The 17,500-nt window shown below is 49.4% G+C and overlaps 1 protein-coding gene across 1 annotated transcript in view; it reads right to left on the bottom strand.

The window, feature by feature from the left end:
* The window catches only part of LOC135093741 (uncharacterized), a 68,073-nt gene that overhangs the window by 50,377 nt on the left and 196 nt on the right, over positions 1-17,500 (bottom strand). The window contains exon 1 of the mRNA XM_063993324.1: positions 15,448-17,500. This exon is cut by the window's right edge and continues 196 nt beyond it. Within this exon, the coding sequence (XP_063849394.1) occupies positions 15,448-16,234 (787 nt within the window). The 5' untranslated portion in view covers positions 16,235-17,500. The remainder of the gene's footprint in view (positions 1-15,447) is intronic.

The raw sequence follows: 17,500 nt of genomic DNA, 5'->3' as shown, positions 1-17,500 counted from the left end.
GAAGACAAGGAGGAGAAGGAGGAGGAGGAGAATACAAGAGAAGTATAATAGAAAGAGAAGTAAAGAGAAACTCAGAGACAGTAGGAGCTGGCGGAGAAGGAGGAGGAGAATACAAGAGAGGTATATTAGAAAAAGAAGTAAAGAAAAATTGAACTTATATCGAAGAGCAAAATTGAAAGAGAAAAATCTCACGGTTGGCAACAAAGCAGGAGGTAAAGGTGGTGGTGGTGACGGCAGTGGTGGTGGTGGTGGTGGTGGTGGTGAAGAAGGCGGCAATGATGGCGGTGTAGTGTTACGGAAACAGCCAAGCCTTTATCGAGAAGAGTGTGTAGAGGCGGTGTTGTTTTGTAAGCGAATGTTGCATGGTAGGGGAGGACGTTGAAGATGTGGAAGAGATGGTGGTAACGAGGTGGATGATTTAACAGAGAAGTGGCGTGGGAGTGGAAGGGGATTATAGCAATGGCAGTGGTAGTGGTGGTGGTGGTGGTGGTGGTGGTGGTGGGCGGGTCCGTGACGTCACGGGAGCGACAACCGGGAGAAGGTCAAGGCCAGAGCTCCCTCAGGGCTAAGAGGCAGGGGACAGGGGAGAGGGAAGGCGGGGAGGGGAAAGGAGGAAAGGAAGGCTGGGAGGGGAGAGGAGAGGAAGGATGAAGGGGAAGTTGGGAGCAGAATAGAAAAAAGAGGTGGTGGTGGTGGTTGGGAGAGGAGGAGGAGGAGGAGGAGGAGCTATAAGGAACAGATAAAAGAAGGGGCAGTGAGAATCCGAGCCAGATGGCATACAGTAAAAAGCGGAAGGAAAAAAGCAAATAGTGGTGCTGTCTATCGAGAAAGAGAGAGAGAGAGAGAGAGAGAGAGAGAGAGAGAGAGAGAGAGAGAGAGAGAGAGAGAGAGAGAGAGAGAGAGAAATAATGGAAGTTGCACAACGTTGCTGCCGTATTGTTGACGAATGAAAAGAGGTTTCGTGTTTCAAAAAACTCTATCAACACACACAAACACACACACACACACACACACACACACACCTAGCCAGTATATACATGTGAAAGGTAATTACAAGAGAAAAGTGATGCAAGGCAGAGAGACAGAGAAGGATGGTGGTGGATGAAACACCTTAGTGGACGGGTGAATGGAACGGACGGGCGATAGCAGTGAGTGTTGGACGGGAAGGTACAGGATCACGACACATAGGGCACACCACCACTCATGCTTCAGCCTGCCTGGCCACACAAAGCCACACACAGCTGTTTGGGAGCCGCTGCCTTACATACTGCTTAACGCAACGCCTCCTCCCACACGCCTGCGCAGCCTCCCTGTCTTGATTGCTCCCGCCACGCATTACTCAACATCAGGGCACGCAAGCCGACCCCATCACAGCCTGTCCCATCACACTCTGTCCCGCCCCATCACACTCTGTTCCGTCCCATCACACCAAGTTCCACCCCGTCATACACTGAGTCGCCCCACCTCACCCCGCCCCACCCCGCTACACGCAGCACTTCATACGAGCTGCGTCACCGCCTGCGGGATTGCTGGCAGCCACAACCAGCTTCAACGAGCCTCATTATGGTGTAATTCTCCTTGTCACAACCAACACAATAATCTGCGCCAAGAGCCTAACCATCTTCATCATTGTGCCGACACGTGCGCCTCCTTGGCTATGGGCGGGGGTGGCATTCCAAGACGAAAGCTTCACTGCTGTAAGATTCGTCACGATATTTGGTCAGGCGGTGGACAGCAGGAGTCCCTCTCTCGGCTGTGTGGCGCCTCTGTACGCTGTCTGCCTGCCTGTCTGTGTAAAGGGAAGTACGTGGCTGAATGGGATCTGTATAGTTGCAGTCTCACAATTCAAGTAACTATATACACTCACTCCCGCTGTCTAGTGTTCTGTCTCAGTCTCTTGACCTGCTGGCAATCTGAAGAAAAAACTCGACAGCTGACACATTCTAATATCGGAAACTAAAGATTGAGGGAAAACGCAAAACATGTTGAAGTAAATGTGGCAGATTACTCTCCTTATAACCACGACTGTGCTCACCTCCACTCCTGCAGCCCCTAGCCTGAGTCTCCCCTCCTGCGGCTGCAAGCATTTAAGCCTGCAGGAGGAAAGCAGCAGCCCAGACTCTCGGCGGCCCCCTGTTCCCTAACGTCCCGTGCCTCCCCTGCCAGGCTGAGGATTCCGACCTTGACCCTGTGACCTGAGAGTCACTGCCAGAGTTGTCCTGACTCACAACACCCCGCTGAGGGCAGTAAGGGAGCGACAGCCCTGCAATGACCCAGGAAGGGAATGGACTTACCTTGTTAAATGGCATCCCAGGGTGTGGTGACGACGACGACGACGACAACAACTGCAACAACAACAACAACAACAACAACAACAACAACAACAACAACAACAACAGCAACAACAACAACAAGAGAGATAATAGCACTAATAGCACCAGTGGTAGCAGTGCGGACAGAGGTGTTATAATAATGGTGGCAACAAAGGGCGGGGCAGACTTGACCTATTACTGCGCCTCGGGTTGAGCAGCAGTGACCGTCCTCAGAGGGTTGAAGGCCAGAGGTCATCTGTATAATGCAAAGGGATACCACAAAATTTATCTCGCCCTGCCGAACAAAGAACACAGACAAGCAGATCAAAGTTCAGTCTTTTCTTCTCTTTGTATCCCGCGCGAAATATTGAAGCAGGGTGTCACCATGTTTCTCTTCTACATGTTAAATTTATCATCAAGCTTTTATCCGCGTTCGATACTGATTACATATGACCACAGTGTTGCGGCGCCTTAAATCAATCAGTCAATCAACCATTCCTCTATGTATCCATTTTACGTGCGTCACACCAGCCTCATAATAATGGTCTGCTTGTTTTTCCTTTGTCTCTCCGTATCCTTCCTCGTGTTGTCCTTTCCTTTATTTTATCATTAAGTTTCATTGACCTCTCCGTGTGTGTGTCTGTTTCCACCCTCTGAGCTCATCCTCCCTTTTCGCCTCCAGTCCGTCCTTCCTCCCTTTCCTCACCTTTCCGTCCGGTTCACCTAACTTCACTTTCCTCTTTCCCCACATCCTCCCTCCCTTCCCCCCTCCCTCCCTCTCTCCCTCCCTCCCTTCCCCTCTCCCTCCCATCCTCCCTTCCTCACCCTTTACCTTCCCCGAGCCTATGTCCCGCAGAGCCTCAGGGGACGCCGCCCCGCTCGCCTACCAATGACCTCCACACTATTATCCCCACCTGCGTCTCTTACGTCACCGCGGCCACATCACCTAATTCTACACCCACCACTTACATCACGTAGACGAGGGAGGAGGGCCACGGGAGGCGTTAATTGCACCAATCACAGGACGCCATACAATTCCCAAGGCCAATCAAAGGCGGGTCTTCACATCCAGTGTTCCTTTTTTACCCTCCCTTCGCTCTTCTCCTCCCTCGTCTTTGTCTTTAGTGGGCCACGTTACTCCAGCCGTCCATTACCTCAGTGTAGCCAATTAAGAGGCGCTCCTCCACTTACAGCTCAATCAGGGAAGCCGATTATTTCTGTTTGTTACCTCTTTCCTATCTAACCTTCACCTCGCCCTGACCACAACCACCAACACCACTCCTCCAGCGGCCCCTCCCACTGCCTGCCGCCCCTTTTAGCTAACCAGCTGACACGAGGGACTTGTGTTGTTAGTGTTAACGCTCGTACTCTCTCTCTCTCTCTCTCTCTCTCTCTCTCTCTCTCTCTCTCTCTCTCTCTCTCTCTCTCTCTCTCTCTCCTTCCTTACTACCACTTTAGATAAGATAGTGTAGTTTATTACACATTTCTTCATAAGAGGCAACAGGTTTGCTACTGTTTGTTCTTCCTTTGTGTTCGCTCCTCCTCCTCCTCCTCCTCCTCCTCCTCCTCCTCGTACTATTACTATCACTACACCACCAAAGTACAGTTCTCTCAACACCACAAACAATCACACCTTAGGAAATCTTTGAAGAACCTTCTCTCTTTCTTCACCTTTCTTCTCCCCTCCCTCTCTCCTCCATCACTCTCTCTCTCTCTCTCCCTCTCTCTCTCTCTCTCTCTGTTTCCCGCCCTCCCTTCCTCGTTCTCTCCGTGCCTCCCTCCCTCGTCCTCTTAATTCCCGGAACGCTGACGCTATCGACTGCCGACGGTGGAAACGCCATAATGCTTCTTGCAGATTCCATTACTGGCCTCCCTCTGCAAATTGCTCGTGTCCTACTACTGCCGCTAGACACAATGCGGCGTGATAAAGAATAAAGCGCCGGCAGAGAAAGGGAGGAATAATGAGAGAGAGAGAGAGAGAGAGAGAGAGAGAGAGAGAGAGAGAGAGAGAGAGAGAGAGAGAGAGAGAGAGAATCTACACTCTCCACCACAGGAAAACAAAGCCACTCTTAATCTTTCCTCGCTAAAATGTCATACGGCTGCCGCCACCACCACCACCACCACTATCACCATCACCACCACCACCACAACCACCACCGTCCTCTGTTTTTCTTATATGTTGAACTATAAATACAAACCTTTATTTATTGTATCAAATAAGGTGATTTTATTGCCTTACATAAGTTAGTTATTAAAGTATGTACTTATCTATTTGTCTGACTATCTATCTATCTATCTATTTACCTATCTATCTATCAATCAAGTATTTAAAGGTTACTCACTCACTGACTCATTCACTCACTCCACGCCGCTGCCTCTCCCCTTCCTTCCTTCCCCGCCTCAGCGTCCCTCACCGTGAATCATTGGCAGTGAGTGTGCTGTGTGCTCCGTGGTGGCCTTCTGCTGCCTCCCTTCTGCTACTCTTCCTCTCCCTTCACTTCTTTCCCTTCACCCACCTCTACTCCTCTTCCTTTTCCTTCGCTTCCTTTCTTCTCCCCTCTACCTCTCTTCTTCTTCCTCCTTCACTTGCTTTCTTTTCTCCTCTACTTCTCTTCTTCTTCCTTCACTTACATTGTTCTCCCCTCTACCTCTCTTCTTCTTCCTCCTTCACTTTCTTTCTTCTCCCCTCTACTTTTCTTCCTCTTCCTTCACTTCTTTTTTCTCCCCTTCTACTTCTCTTCCTCTTCCTCCACTTCCTTCCTTCTCCCCTCTACTTCTCTTCTTCCTTCACCTCTTTTCTTCTCCCCTCCACTTTTCTTTCTCTTCATTCACTTCCTTTATTCTCCCCTCTATTTCCCTTTTCTTCCTCCTTCACTTCTTTTTTCTCCCCTCTACTCTTCTTTCTCGTCCTTCTCTTCCTACTCTCCAGAAAGGATGCGGTGGCTTGGCAAATGAACTGTTTTTTTCTCTATTTATTTTCTTTCTTTCTTTTTTTCTTCTTTATAGTCTTTTTATGGGGGATGACATTACGATCAGCCATCCTACCTATTTTTGTGAACGGGTTAAGATAAGTAGGGTTAGGTTACCTTATCTACAAATCTATTTAGTCTCTCCTTACTTCTTTTTTTCTTTTCTTTTTTTTTTAGGGTGCGGTTAACAAAAAGGTAAAAAATCCCTATTACAATTTGAGGGTGCGCAAGGTTAGGTTAGGTCAGGTTAGGTTAGGTTAGGTTAGGCCAGGTCAGGTTAGGTTAGGTGTGATGAGGTTAGGTTAAGTTAAGTCAGTAAGGTAAGGTAAGGTTAGGTTAGGTTAAGTTGGGTTAGGTTTGGTCAGGTTAGGTTAGATTAGGTTCAGGTAAGTTGTTAGGTCAGGTTAGGTTAAGTTACGTTAGCTTACGTTAGGTTTGGTTAAGTTAGGTGACGTTAGGTCAGGTCAGGTCAGGTCAGGTTTAGGTAAGTTGTTAGGTTATGTTAGGGTAAGTTACGTTTCCTCATTTCCTAGCCAATCTGCAGTTAACCTAACCTAACCTCAGCTATCCTAACAGTGGCTGGGATGGCTGACCTTTTTTTTTTCGAATCCTTTCTTTCTTTCTTTCTTTCTTTAGTGTGCGCGCGTGTTCTCGAAAATACAGCAGCACGTCCCGCCATACAGAGGAATTCCAATTAAGCGCAGCCTTGATCGCCTCTTCCCTTCCTGGCGACGTGTTGCCGGCAGTGTTTGATTCGATGCCCTGCTGGAAACGGCCAATCAAGTGAGGAAACTCGTCCCTGCCCGGAATATGCAGCAGCCATCCGACACACACACACACACACACACACACACACACACACACACACAACCTTGACAGACAAGAATGACCATCAGCAACACCAAGATTGAGACACAAGACACCTGTATTATTTCCATGGTCTTTTTATAGTGTTATCAGACAACAAGAACATCAGGGTCTGTTTGCCTCCCTTATCTTTCCCAATCCTTTAAAATCTTTGTAATTTCGTCCGTGCTTTCCTCTTCCACCTCTTCCTGCTTCCCTTCTCTCTCCTCCCCCTTCTCCACATTCTCATTCACGTCCTCACCCACCTTAGTATCCTACGTCTCTTTTACTATACATCGCCTTTGACTTTAGAGTGAAATGTAATTCATGTAGTGTGTCATGTATCCTCGTAAGGGTCAACATATCTGGTGCTGTATGTTCTTCATTTGTGTTCCTTACTGTCCTCCTTTTTCTCCGTCTGTTCATTCTTCTTCTACTCCTCTTCATCCTTGTTTATGTTATCCTGTTTCTCTTACTCTTAGGTGTCATATTTTTTTTTTTCTTTTTTCTCCCCTTGTGCCTTTCCAATTTTCATACTACTCCTTCTCCTCCTCTTTCTCCTCCTCCTCCTCCTCCTCCTCCCCCTCCTCCTTCTCCTCTTTCTCCTCCTCCTCCTCGTTTATGCTATCCTGTTTTTCTCACTGTTAGATAGAATAAGTCTGTTAGAGTTTCTTGTTGTTGTTGTTGTTGTTTTATTTTTTATTATCTTTTTTATTTCCTCCCCTTGTGCCTTTCCATACTACTCCTCCTTCTCCTCATCCTCATCTTCTTCCTCCTCCTCCTCCTCCTCCTCTTCCTCCTCTTTTATGTCATCCTGTTTATTTCACTGTTAGAATAAGCCTGTTAGTGTTTATTGTCATGTTTTACCCTTCTATTTTTATTTTTTTCCCCTACCATTGTTCCATTTCAACATCCACTTCCATCTCCTCCAGCCCCTCACACACACACACACACACACACACACACACATACACACATACACGCACGCACACACTACACACGCGCCACTCAAGGAAAACACACGTATCCTAGGTCGGGATCATCAATAACACAGGGACGCGCCTCGACCTTAACCCAGACTAGCACAGCGGCCCTCGTCTCTGTCACCACTACCTACAGTTTTCCCGCGGCACACGTTCATTCACACGCACGCCTTGGAAGCCTTTTCTGGGCCACGGCATCAAAGCGGCGCCTCACTTAAGGGTGTCGTGTAAGCCTCACGTATTGACACAAGACCAGAGGCGTTTCTTTGATATAAGGACGTAAGGCGGAGGAAGAGGGGGCGGGGGACAGAGGAAATTTTTAATCAAGGGAGAATAAATATGTACGTACGGTTGTTTTCATTGGTTTCAAGTGGGCGGTGTGAGTGTGTAATGAATGTGTGTGTGTGTGTGTGTGTGTGTGTGTGTGTGTGTGTGTGTGTGTGTGTGTGTGTGTGTGTGGTAGCTATATTTAGTCACCGCTGTTACTATACCAACACGAGAATTAAACTTGTGCGCTGTTTAATTACCACCACCACTACCAACAACAACAACAACAACAACAACAACAACAACAACAACAACAACAATCCATACCTACCTACTACTTTCCTGGAACTGCATCTCAGCAGTCACAAGCAATCGTCATCATCATCGTCAACATTTCTTTCATGCTTTCTTTTTTTTTCTGCAGCCTTTCTTTGTCTCTCCTTCCTGTCTTTCCTTTGCATTCATACCTTGCCTTTCTCCCTCTCCCTCCCTCTCCCTCCCTTCTTTCAACTCTTCCCTTCCACCTTTCTCTTCTCTTTTCTCACTTCCAAGAGTTTGTATGCATCTTTCTCCCTTCCTCCCTTCCTTTCTTTCTTCCCACCTTTCCCTCTCCTTATACCCACGCTACTCATTCTCTTTTCTTTCTCCTTCCCTCCCTATTCCACCATTCACTCATCACTTATTATTCTCCTCCTGCTTCCCTCCTTCATCACCAACGCATCCACTTCAGTTCTCGTCCTTGTCACCACCACTCCTTTTCCTCCTCTCCCTCCTCTTCACTCTCATCCTCTTCACCCTCTCCACCGTCCACCGCAACGCCCATGCCTCCAGCCACGCCGCTCACGCCCTCGCCAGTCCTTCCTCAGGCGATGCGTCTCAAATATTGGAAGATGAAAAGGAGACGAACATTGCCCAGAGATACGAGTTAGTTGTGAAGAAGAAACAGGTGGGTGAGTAAATAGAGGAGTGAGTCTCTCTCTCTCTCTCTCTCTCTCTCTCTCTCTCTCTCTCTCTCTCTCTCTCTCTCTCTCTCTCTCTCTCTCTCTCTCTCTCTCTCTCTCTCGTGTATCTCGGCACACTCATTCATAAATCAGCCAGCGCCGCCACCTGTCAGCTACGGGTATTTATTGGAACTGTGTATTGAGGTCGACAGCCATTTTGAGGTGCTTAAAAATGGGCGAGAGAGAGAGAGAGACAGATCACCTCACCTCCAATGTGGCTCCGAAAGACGACTGTGTGATTTGTATTTCTGTGTACCCCTCTCTCTCTCTCTCTCTCTCTCTCTCTCTCTCTCTCTCTCTCTCTCTCTCTCTCTCTCTCTCTCTCTCTCTCTCTCTCTCTCTCTCTCTCTCCCTTGTTTGCCAGCAACTGTTTGCGTGTTTCATGTTGCTGCCCTGTGCCGCCACTACCACCTAGTCCACCACCACCACGTCCCTTCCAGCACTCCACTGTAATCCACTCCACTCCACGCTATCACTCTTTAAACTCTTCCTTCCACGATATATCCTCACCTTTATCCTCCCCTCACACCACATACCATCAAATCAATCTATCTATCTATCTATCAATTTTCACACTTGCGCCATTCAGCTAGGTCAGGTTAGGTCAAGTTGGGTTAAGTTAGGTTAGGTTAGGTTAAATTAGGTTGGGTTAGGTTAGGTTGTTAGGTTGGGTTAGACCAAGTTAGGTTGGGGTTGGATTAGCTTAAGTTCTGTTCGATTTGGTTACGTTAGGTCACGTTAGGTTAGGTTAAGTTAGGTTAGGTTAGGTCAAGTTAGATTAAGTTAGGTTAGGTTAGGTTGTTCGCATTCCAATCCATCACTACCAAAACCGCCGCCATCATCACAATCATCACTCAGTCACCCCATTACCACCATTACCATCACCACCACCACGCCCCATATCACCACCATCACAAGCTCATGCCACAAAGCTTAACTAACATCCTTCATCAATTATTGGGTAACACTGGACGTGGTCACACCTAGCAGAGGCGGCGGTGGTGGCGGTGGTGGCCTTGATTACTTAACGCCGCCGCACTTATCACTGTTGTGGCGCAGGTGTGGTGGCGATGACTTATTACAAGGTGAGTGTAGATATCACCTGTGTTATGCATGTTTAGTAAGGTTATGGCAGCATTTTTTTTTCAACGCTCAGTATTAATGTAGTCCATTTTCTTTCATGTTTCCTTTTATTCCTCTTAATATAAACATACCTGCAGCTTTTTATTGCAAGTGTTAATGTGTTATGGGCTTGACAGGAAATAAAGGCTATTATTATTATCATTATTGTTATTGTTGTCGTTGTTGTTGTTGTTGTTGTTGTTGTTGTTGTTGTTGTTGTTGTTGTTGTTCAAGTAAGAATACAAGAGAACATGCAAATCTATACTCGGTAGTCCCTGTATAAAGGATACATCCATCATAACTATTCATAGATTTATCTAATCTTCTTTTAAAAACTCCCTGTTAACTCTGCACTAACGGCCTGATTACTTAGTCCATTCAAGGTCAGTGTTGCTTACGTAAATAGCTCTACGCTACGAGCAGCTTCGCGCGAAAGTTATTATACATATTATCATGTCATTATAAATAATCTGGACCTTGCTGTCATTAAGCGTAAACTGTAAACCGTGACTTTCCCCTCTCTCTCTCTCTCTCTCTCTCTCTCTCTCTCTCTCTCTCTCTCTCTCTCTCTCTCTCTCTCTCTCTCTCTCTCTCTCTCCACACACACACACACACACACACACACACACACACACACACACACACATCCTATAGTAGGTTCTTTTCTCAGCGTCCAACAGGTGGCGTGCGTCGCCTGTGAAGTAAATAAATCAGCTTTATCACCGCCATTGTCCGCCTCACGCTTCTGACGTGACCTGCACGTCTCCGCTACCTAACCCCGCCTGGCAGATCCCCCATCTGTCCCCGCCGCGCCCCAGCAACTCGAGGACACCGTGGTAACAGCGGGAGGCATCGTGTTTCGGTAATTTGTGGGTGCTTTAACACAAGTCACCAAGGGGACGTGAGTGTGGCAGTGACAGGCCGCGGGTTTTTTTATTTATTTAATCCTATTTTCATTCATTCATTCATTTTTTTTTTTAGCGGAGGCGAAACAACGGCGAGAACTACACGAGAGAAAGAAGTAAAGATGGAAAGAAAGGAAGGTAGCTGAGAGCAAGGGTTGGTAATGGTTGAAAGGAAGACGAGGAGGAAAAAGTAGAGATGAAAGAGAGGAAGATGAGGGAAGAAGTGGGAATCGTGACGGGAAGACGAGTGGATGAAGTAGGGATGGGAGGAAGATGAAGGGATGGAGTTTGGATGGAATAGGGAACGAGAAGGGAGGGGCCAGAAGGGAAGGGTAAAGGAAGGAAGGCAGGAAGGAAGAGTTGCGGGGAAGGACAGGACTGACTCCCAGCACTGGCTGACCTTGAGCCGAATACAAGACGGTTAATAATATGCTACCAGGAGGAAGAGGAGGAGGAGGAGGAAGAGGAACGTAAACACCTGTCAGTGTGTGTGTGTGTGCGTGTGTGTGTGTGTGTGTGTGTGTGTGTGTGTGTGTGAACCAGGCGTGATAACAAGCTTTATCACGTTCTGAAGAGGAAAAATAAACATATATATATATATATATATATATATATATATATATATATATATATATATATATATATATATATATATATATATATATATATATATATATATATATATATATATATATATATATATATATATATATTAATACATTTACTTTTTTGGGGGATAAGCAAGCACAAACATCGTTCATCTACCTAAATATTCTCTCTCTCTCTCTCTCTCTCTCTCTCTCTCTCTCTCTCTCTCTCTCTCTCTCTCTCTCTCTCTCTCTCTCTCTCTCTCTCGTGAGCGGCCGTCGCCTCCTCTTTTTCTTCCGCCAGACGACAAACCCGACGGCTTCCTCCAGTCTGAACTTGGCCTAGAAAACCGGTTGGGCGGCTGCGGGGCTGGCGAGGAGACCTGTTACACGACTCTGGTGCTCCCGCGGATCACACAGGCCTCGTCTTACGTGCTGCAGGTTGGCCAGGCGAGGCAAGGGCGGAGGCAGGGAGTGTGCATGTGCTGTGTTGTGCTGGGCTCATTCCGTGCCCCTCCCGTCCCTCCCCCCGGGTCCCCCCCACCACGCCCGTGAATTAGTAAAGAAGCTAACGAAAGAGGCACTGCATCTGGCACCAGGGTGGAGGAGAGGGTGGAGTCTCGTACATCTGGCAGTGGAGGGCAGTAACCTTGGCCCGTATCGCTCGCCACGGTCGCTGTGTGACGTCACCACGACCTCAACATACCAAACGGGCGCCCCCAAGATGACTCTGCAGACTCCCCCGCCCCCCCTCCCCGCCCCGACCCTCACCTGAGCGGGGCCTCGCACCCATCCCCCTGAGTCCCCCAAAGGTTTCATCCCCTATGGGCTTGGGCGAGGAGATATTTCCCCTCAGCGGAGCGCGCGCCTCGACGCCCACCCATATTTCGGGATTCTCGTACGTCCGGCCGCGTGGTAGTAACCTTGGCCGCCTTTGTAGTTAGGAATGGCGGGCTCTCGCAGAGGGCCAGACTCTATCGATCTCGTGGGTGCTGCGAGGCCCTTGATCTCGAGCTGTGTATTAGGTGCAGCACGTGACGGACCCACTACTATTACTACTACTACTACTACTACTACTACTACTACTACTACTACTACTCCTACTACTACGAATACTATTACTATTAACGCCGCTCTTCCTGCTACTACTCCAAAGTTCCGATTGCTACTCGTCTTTTCTTCTTCCTCCTCTAACCACTACTACTGTTGCTGCTCCTACTGCTACCACCACCATCACCACCGCAGCTACTAACTATTGCCGGTGGTGTTCCTGCTGCTTCTAGTACTTCTTTCCTCCGAGCATTACGTCAGACAGACCCAGTTCGAGTCTTTTCTGTCCTTGCGATGTCACCCTGCAGGCGTCGCTCTCCCGCTACTTCCACTCCTGACACTCTAGGCCTGCTCCTTCTCCTCCTCCTCCTCCTCCTCCTCCTTGTCTTGCCTTGCAGTACTTGTCGCTTTCTGCCTGTCATCGTCAACCTCTATGCTGTCTGACATCACCACCACCACCACCACACCAGCTGTCACCTTCACACACACACACACACACACACACACATCACTATTCTATTATCCTCCACCATCATCATCACCCACCTCCTCCTCCTCCTCCTCCTCCTCCTCCTCCTCCTCCTCCACTATTTCTTCCTCTATCTCCACCTCTCCAGTCAAGCCTTCCTTCCACATTGCAGTACTCGTTCACCCTGCACCATCAACACCCGCCCTTCCCTCAACGCTCCACGCCCTTCACGTTCATCACCTCAACGCTGCCCTTCCTTTACCTCCACCCCGTCTCTCTCATCACGACGCATTGTCCCACCATCATCACCTTCATCGTCGCCTGCTGTACGCACCTCATCCATCACTACTTCCCTTCATCATCACCATCATCATCAAGTAAGGAAAAATCATCTTCACTACAGTCTAGACGAGGCAGAGACAGGTTCCTCCGCCCACCTGTCTGTTTATTCGTTTGTCTGCGTGTCTGTCTATGTGTCTGTCTTTCAGGAGCGGACGGACAAGCTGCTCCACGCACCTCCCAGTGATTCATGAAATGCTCGTAAATTGGAGTGAAAACTAAAAAGAAACATAACAAAATGAAATAGAAAAAATACTGGACTTGAATAGAAAAATTAAAACACAAAAATTGGCGCTTTGGTTTTCAAGGTTATCCGTCGACATTAAAACAAATTAATGTAAAAAGAACAAAAAAATATATATATACCTTCATACACACACACACATACACACACACACATGAAACAAACTGTAAAATAAAAGTGTTGACCGGATTACTCACCGGCGGACTGGAGGATGGAGGGAGGAAATTATTAAGACTGACTCAAATCCGAATCGCTATACGTGTGTGTGTGTGTGTGTGTGTGTGTGTTTACCCCGCTAATTAACAAGCCACCGTCAACCTTGAGGGAGCGGCGGCAGCGGCCATCAAGAGCCATTCAGCACCAGCGGGATACAGTGACACAGGGGCAGGAGCAGCGCTGTGTCGCGGAGTGCTATCCTCGCGCCGTCACTACGCAACAGGCGGAAGAGAGAGAGAGAGAGAGAGAGAGAGAGAGAGAGAGAGAGAGAGAGAGAGAGAGAGAGAGAGAGAGCAGCAGCGAGTCACGGCCAGGGTTCCGAGCCTCCCACCTCTTGCATAACGCCGTCGGGAGTGGCGCGCCCTAACCCTTACAGCATGGATCACGGTCACCGCTCTCTCTCTCTCTCTCTCTCTCTCTCTCTCTCTCTCTCTCTCTCTCTCTCTCTCTCTCTCTCTCTCTCACGTACCCACTATAAGGGACAACTTTCTGGCTAGCGGAGGAAGAATGGCGGAGAGATGAACGACCGACGTGGCTCAGGGTAAAAAGAAAACGGAGGGAGGGAAAGAAGGCGAAAGACGGCGCCAGGGATTGATAAACAGAGGGTTAGGAGTAGAGGGAAACAAGGATTGGGGAACCGATGCAAGGGCGGGAGGAGGACGAGGACGAGGAGGAAGAGGAGTAGGGGAAGGGAACTTAGGGATGCAGGAAAGCCACTGAAGTTAATCTATCCCAACCCAACCTTCCTTAAACCAACTTAATGTAATGTAATTTAGCGCTGACGGCTTTTTTTTTCCTCTCTCTCTCTCTTTTAAAGGATATTCAAGAGTTAGCAGCAAAAGGCTTTTCAGAGGGAGGTAGGGAGAGAGAGAAAGGGAAAGAAAGAGAGAGAGAGCGGGGTAGGAGATGGTGGAGAGAGAGAGAGAGAGAGAGAGAGAGAGAGAGAGAGAGAGAGAGAGAGAGAGAGAGAGAGAGAGAGAGAGAGAGAGAGAGAGAGAGAGAGAGAGAATAAATAGTCTTTCCCTTTTTCTTGTCCTTTCCTTCACGTGCGGTAAAGAAATCCCCGAGGCGAGTTTGTTGATGAGGGACCTTCAGCTTTTACCGTGAAGTAGGCGATATTTGACGCTACGTGTGTGTGTGTGTGTGTGTGTGTGTGTGTGTGTGTGTGGTGGGGAGACGACCGTGGAGAACGTGAGGGACAGTCAATAGTCTAGACCAGAGATTATACACAAGACGTTACAGGGACGGATGTTGAGGCTAGATTCAAACTGCTGCAGGAGGAGGAGGAAGAGGATCAGAGCATATAGATTAAGAAGGTGAGCGGTGGTTCCCGTGTGGTGTCTTTGAGAGAGAAGAGAGTGGAGAGTGGAAGAACACCTCAAGAAAGGAAAAAAATAAAGATGATAAGGGAATATGAAAGGATGAAAAAAAAAATAGGAGGGAGAGGAAATGAGCGGAGAAGAATGGAGAGTGAAAGAACGCGAGAACAGAAGAAAACAAAAATAAAGATGACAGGAAAATGGGGAAGGATGAAAAAATAATAAGCGGAAGAGGAGGAGGAGGAGGAGGAGGAGGAGGAGGAGGAGGGGGAGGAAGAGGAGAGGAAACTAGAGTACCTTTCCCCCCTCGCGTTTCCCATCGTGTTCCCTGAGGCGAAATTTCCTACACCTGAAACGATCCGAAATAAGTTGAAAACTCAAAACACACACACTGCCAAAGGGATTCAGAGCCTCGAGAGAAGAAAAATAATAAAAAAAGGATAAAATGCCAGAGAATATCGCAAGTTAGCAAAATGCACACATCGGGCGAAGAGAAAGGAGAGCGAAAAATGGCGTTGATGGTGAATGACATAAGCGAGAGTGAGCGGAAAGGTGCGGGGGAGGCGAGGTGAAGGTGAAGGTGAAGGTGGTGGTGGTGGTGGTAGCGGTGGCGAGAGGCGAAGGCGTGGGGAACGACAGAAAAGAGAAAGCACAAAGAGAAGAGAAAGGGGGCGAGAGCAAGAGAGAGAGAGAGAGAGAGAGAGAGAGAGAGAGAGAGAGAGAGAGAGAGAGAGAGAGAGAGAGAGAGGTGCGCGAATGGTGGTGGGGAGCTTGGGAGCAGGCAGGCGGGCCATGCACGCGTCGTGTGTAATACTCACCTAAGTCGGGGATGGAACTGGAAACGTCGTCGGCTTCCTCCTTCTTGCGGTCCTTCTTGCCTGAGGCGCGTGGACGCCCGCCAGGGGCAGAGGACGTAGTGGGCGATGAGGGTGAGGAGGGCGTGGGCGGCGGGCAGTCTGACGCCCTCACCTGGTCAGGAGGACGTGTCTGGTCAGGTCGCGCCAAGTCGTGGGTACGGCGGGCGTCCCGGTACCTGGCGCCATGAGGGCCGCGAATGACTTCTCGGGGCACGTTCATGGGCCGGGCAAACTCGCCCGAGGGCCGCCTGCCCCGGGACTCGTAGGTGTGGGTGTCGGGGGGAGGCATGCTGGTCTCCACACAGCGGATCACGCCGGGCCCGCCTCCGTCACTCTCACCCTCGCGGTACTCCACTTCGGACTCGCGCTTCACAAGCACTTGCGGCTTGACGTCTGCTTCGCTGGTGGTCTTTTGGCGCCACGGTGCCGGACGCGGAAACTTGCAGGGAGAAAGTTCCTCAAAAACGGGCTTGGTATCACCCGCAGCGAGAGCTTCTTCAGAAGGCGGCGTGGTCTCCACATGTTGAGCGACTTCCACACCGCGGGTGGCCTCCACGTGCTGGCCGGCCTCCACGTGGTACGAGGGGGAGGAGGAGAATGGGCTGAACTCCTGCGGAGGGTATCCTTGCCCTGAGGAGTATTCTTGACCTGAGGAATATTCTTGAGATGGGTAAGTGGCCTCCTCTGCAGCAGTGACGGAGGAGGTCACGAGAGGCTCACACAGCGCCTTGTCACTCATTTTCCTCATGTCTCTGGGGGCAGCTTGGCACCAAACTTTCAAAAAGGTAAAAAAGATATACCAATGCAGTCACTCGCGCAGTCAGATTATGAACTATGAGTGATCGCAGGGCAGCACGCGATCCGTCACACAACGAGCAGAACTTGTAAAAACATCAACTTCTCCTACTGAGAACATTTACGAAACTTCTTTTAAACTACTTCAGTATTACAAAGTATTAAAAACCTTAACTTAGACACCAAAGTCAGGCTGCACAAAAAGAGGGCGTCTGTGAAGGTGGGCGTGAGCAGAGTGTCTGCGGCCTGAGCGGCAAGTGCAGCAGTTCGTCATGGACAACACGGCCCTCACTAGCAACAAGGTCAGGTTCGCGGGCTTGTTCCGGAACCGGCGGGTACAGTTCACGATGTGACCTTGAACCTTCGCGATTGTTCCAACCCTTGCAATATACACAAACACAGTCAGCCAAACAAACACCAGTGTACGTCACCTAATACGGCACTCACAACATGCAGGTCACTTGATGGACAGTATGTTTGCATAAAGCGTGACAGTAGCAGCGTGCCACGCTTGACTAGTCACACTTTTACTGCATAGGAATGCGTCACACTTGCTTAAGCTTGCCGCGTCTTAGCACCAGAGATGACACGACAAAGTCTCACTTTGAACGACGTCTGCGCCAGCGGCAGAGGCAGCAACAGGGCAGCAGGTGACGGCGCGGCCTGAGGCTGTGGGACACCCGATACACCGCCAAGGTCCTGTGATCCTGCACTCCCACGCTGTCACTCTAGGGGGCAGAGAAGGCAGGCCGAGGAACGAGTTGGCAGGATGCAGGTAGTAGATAGGCAACTGTATCCTGAGGAGAAGTTATCCTGGAGGCTGCAACACCGACTGTTTGAGGAGTGAGTAGCGCGGTGAGGCGGCGAGCGGTGGCGGGTGGCGCGAGGCGAGGGGCGGTGCCAAGCGTGGCGGGAGTGTCAGTGAGTGCCAGCGGAGGTGGGAGCGAACAGTGTCTCGCCTCCAGCAGCGCGGGTAAGAATGCGTCCTCACGTGAGGGGTGGTGGTGGCGGCCGCGTGTGCCGCCCGTGAGTGCATGTCTCGAGCTGCGCCGGCGTCGCCTGAACCATGTGTGTGCGTGCGTGTGTGTGTGTGTGTGTGTGTATGTGTGTGTGTGTGTGTGTGTAGGTGTACGCCCGAGATGTGTACGTGTTGGGGAGCCGCCGGTGTGTCTACGCACCCTCGAGTTCGGTCAGCAACCACGTGGGGCCAGACATCTTG

This window comes from Scylla paramamosain, chromosome 3, assembly GCF_035594125.1.
Source record: "Scylla paramamosain isolate STU-SP2022 chromosome 3, ASM3559412v1, whole genome shotgun sequence".
Taxonomy (NCBI): Eukaryota; Metazoa; Arthropoda; class Malacostraca; order Decapoda; family Portunidae; genus Scylla; species Scylla paramamosain.
This window is presented reverse-complemented; position numbering and strand designations above follow the sequence as displayed.